Source organism: Orycteropus afer, unplaced genomic scaffold, assembly GCF_000298275.1.
Source record: "Orycteropus afer afer isolate SDZICR_OR568_19922 unplaced genomic scaffold, OryAfe1.0 scaffold00483, whole genome shotgun sequence".
Taxonomy (NCBI): Eukaryota; Metazoa; Chordata; class Mammalia; order Tubulidentata; family Orycteropodidae; genus Orycteropus; species Orycteropus afer.
Window position 1 is genome coordinate 827119 of NW_006922070.1, and position 3724 is coordinate 830842.

The following is a 3724-nucleotide window of genomic DNA, read 5'->3' on the forward strand; positions in this document are numbered from 1 at the left end:
CTTATTGACAGGACACTTGAAGAATTATTTTCTATTTATGTTCAATAAATACAGGGCAGACAAGGATTTTTTACTTTAAAAAAATTTCTCAACCATTCACTTTGAAATGGCTTTTTACAACTGCATTTCATTAGGTATTACTTTGCCTCTACTTACCTTTTGGTAACAATAGCCAAAGCTACTAGATTTATATATTAAAGGGTGTAGGGTCTCTGGACTTTGAGCATGGTCTATCTCCTGAAATCAAAATGGTGTAGTCAGAAGACTTTGTTTCACAATGAGATAACTATTAAGTAAGAACCCACAATAGAAATGGATAATGGAAATTAAATATATGAATGCTGGTGAAATAATATCCCGAAGCCTATAATAGCTTCAAAATGCTATTGCCTTTCCTAAAGCTGAGGAGCCCTGGTCGTGCAGTGGTTAAGCACTTAGTTCACTTAACTGTGAACTAAGGAGTTGGCAAGTTTGAAGCCACCAGCCACTCTTTGGGGGAAAGATGTGGCTGTCTGCTTCTGTAAAGATTACTGCAGCCTTGAAAACCCTGTGGGGCAGTTCTACTCTGTTCTATAGGGCATCATGAGTCAGAATCAACTCGATGGCAACAGGTTTGGGTTTGGTTTCTAAAGCTTAGGTAAAAATCAGAATTCCCTTTCTTTTTCCATAGGTCTTTTATCTTTTGGAGTAAAAGAGTCTGCTTGGGTGAATAAAATCTTCACAGCTGTTAATATCCTGGTCCTTCTTTTTGTTATGGTTGCTGGGTTTGTGAAAGGAAATGTGGCAAACTGGAAGATCAGTGAAGAGTTTCTCAAAAATATATCAGCAAGTGCCAGGTAAAAGTTACCTCCTTTTTTGATTTTTTTTAAAATTGTTTTATGTTAAATTCTAAGGGCACATAATGTGAAAGTTTTCCTCTAGAGCAATTGTCCTTACAATTTTTGCTTTAAGACTTTTCAAAGACTATTCTATCCAGGCTCCCTCCCAAATATAAATATATAGGTAATGTTCTGATTTTCTAGGGCTGCCATGTAATTTATCACCAAGAAGATGGCTTAAAATTACAGAAGTTTGGGTCTTGTACATGTTTGCTTCGAAGAGCTAATGAATACAACAACCTTCCAAGGAAGTACTTTGAAATATATTGCTGGGAGAAGCAGTTATCTGTGAAAATAACTTTCTGATGTGTTTGTTTCCTTCTTAGTGAGCCACCTTCTGAAAATGGAACAAGTATCTATGGGGCTGGTGGCTTTATGCCTTATGGCTTTGCGGGAACTTTGGCTGGTGCTGCAACCTGCTTTTATGCCTTTGTGGGATTTGATTGCATTGCAACAACTGGTAAGAGCAGATTCTTGGCTCTGTGTGTCAGGACAAGGTGTTCCTTTACCACATGAGTTCCCGAGGTCACAGCAGAGGGTTGAGGAAAGGGAATGGGATCTGGGGTAAGAAAAGCAGTTTCCAACCTAACCAGAATACCTGCTGTATGTAATAAAAAGAAAGTGAAACACTCTGAGCCATGGTTTCCTTATTGGTAAAAGCTGGAGAGCAGTCCTACCTCTCAGATCTTATGAGGATTATCTAACATAATATAAAAACCAAACCAAACTCACTGCCATTGAGTTGAGTCTGACTCACGAGTAACCCCAATTAGGTTTCTGAGGTGGTAAATCTTTATGGAAGTAGATTGCCTCATCTTCCTTCTGCGGAGCACCTGGTGGGTTTGAACCATCAACCTTCTGGTTAGCGGTCAAATGCCTTAGGCACTGCATCACCAGAGCTCATAATACATATGAAAAATACTCTATAAACTGTCAAGTACTTACAAATACTAGTAGTTATTTCTATCATTAGTTTTCTCTGAAAGTACTGTTACAATGAGTAACAAATAATGATACTGCACCTAAATAATTTCTTCTTTAGTAGGGCAAAATTTACAGTGTTAAATTCTTTTCTCTTCATATAATCTAGGTGATTTATCTTTATATAATTTATAATTATAAAGGAATTATGTCAGAATCACTCTCTAAGTGTTTTCTCTGGGTTCATATCATTGCATGCTTGTACTTGACCATGTTTTGGATACTTCAAATGCTAAATCTTATTAAAAGGATCCAAAATATACTATTTTTTTAAACTGAAACTAGAGTTTAATATAAACAGATGCACTAGATAGAAGTTTATTACAGCTTCATATTTAAGTGCCAACAGAGTGCCATGCCAATCTAGTATCTGTGGATGAATCATTTTCCCAGTGTTAGATTAAGACTGCTATTCTATCCATAAACATTTAAAAGTGCTGGTGTGCCAGGGTTTTTCTTTCTGGAGACAGGAAATTGCCTTGCATGACTTCTTCCTCTCTGGGAATTGGATTTTTTATGTAATAGCAAAGTTCTCTCAAAAACCAAAAAATACAAACTCACTGCCATCAAGTCGATTCTGACTCACAGTGACCCCCTTTGGGTTTCTGAGGTGGTAAATCTTTATGGAAGTAGATTGCCCAGTCTTCCTGCTGTGGAGTGGCTGGTGGATTTGAACCGCCAACCTTCTGGTTAGCAGTCGAATGCCTTAGGCACTACACCACCAGAACTCCTTTAAAGTTCCCTCAGGGAGAGAGGAAATATCTAGCCATTTGATAGAATAGATGATAAGAAAAAAAAAAAGGAAGGGGGAGGCGAGTAGATTACTACATTGGAGAAGAGGAAGACTTTGATACAAAATAAATGCTTTACCTATTCATGTTTTGCTTATTTCCTTAGGTGAAGAAGTCCGGAATCCCCAGAAAGCTATACCTATTGGAATTGTGACTTCTTTGCTTGTTTGCTTTATGGCCTATTTTGGGGTCTCTGCAGCTTTAACACTTATGATGCCATACTACCTCCTCGATGAAAAAAGCCCCCTTCCTGTAGCTTTTGAGTATGTTGGATGGGGCCCTGCCAAATATGTTGTTGCAGCGGGCTCCCTCTGTGCTTTGTCTACAAGGTACATTGCATTGTCTTTTGGGCAGGGACTTTGGGTTACTGCAGAGACTTGTCAGTGTCTAAAGAATTGCTTTTGCATGTTTTTGAAATATCCTCATAGAAGGAACAAATACAAAAACAGTGTATTCTCTCAATAGTTTACCCAGAATTGCTATATACAAATTTTAAGTGATAACTTCTTTTCCCCATCAGTTAACAATCCGGTTTTCAATAAAATAATGGTTCAAGCTTTAGTAGAAATATCTATGGCATTTGTGTGTGTGTGTGTGTGTGTATACACACACACACAGTGTATGTCATACATATTCATAGATGTATAAAACTTGAGGATGAAGTTGTTTGAATAATTTAAATAACCATTTACTGTGAGGTAATATAATTTATCAAGACAGTTAAAAGAATGCTTGTAGATAGAATGTTGTCTGTTGGCTTTGGTATTAAAACCAAGATTTACCTTCTGCTGCTGTCTTTTAAAAGGATATTGAGTCTGTGTTAGCAGAAGGTAAACACTAAGCGTTGTTTAAATATAATGTGTTTTTATTATGCAACACTGAGATTTTCCCTCTTAACACTGATCAGAGTGAATTTGGTCTAGAAATAGACATTGCCATTTTCAACTTAATACTGAAAATTTATGGACTATCTTTATTATCTGGTAGCATAGTGGCTAAGACACTTGCCTGCTAACCAGACGGCTGGCAGTTCAAACCCACCAGCTACTCCTCGGAAGGAAGGTTGGGCAATCC

The 3724-nt window shown here is 37.4% G+C and overlaps 1 protein-coding gene across 1 annotated transcript in view; it reads left to right on the top strand.

Annotated features, from left to right (window-relative positions):
* Positions 1-3724, top strand: part of SLC7A2 (solute carrier family 7 member 2) — a 24633-nt gene that overhangs the window by 7044 nt on the left and 13865 nt on the right. Inside the window, exon 5 of the mRNA XM_042782831.1 lies at positions 2757-2986. Within this exon, the coding sequence (XP_042638765.1) occupies positions 2757-2986 (230 nt within the window). The remainder of the gene's footprint in view (positions 1-2756; positions 2987-3724) is intronic.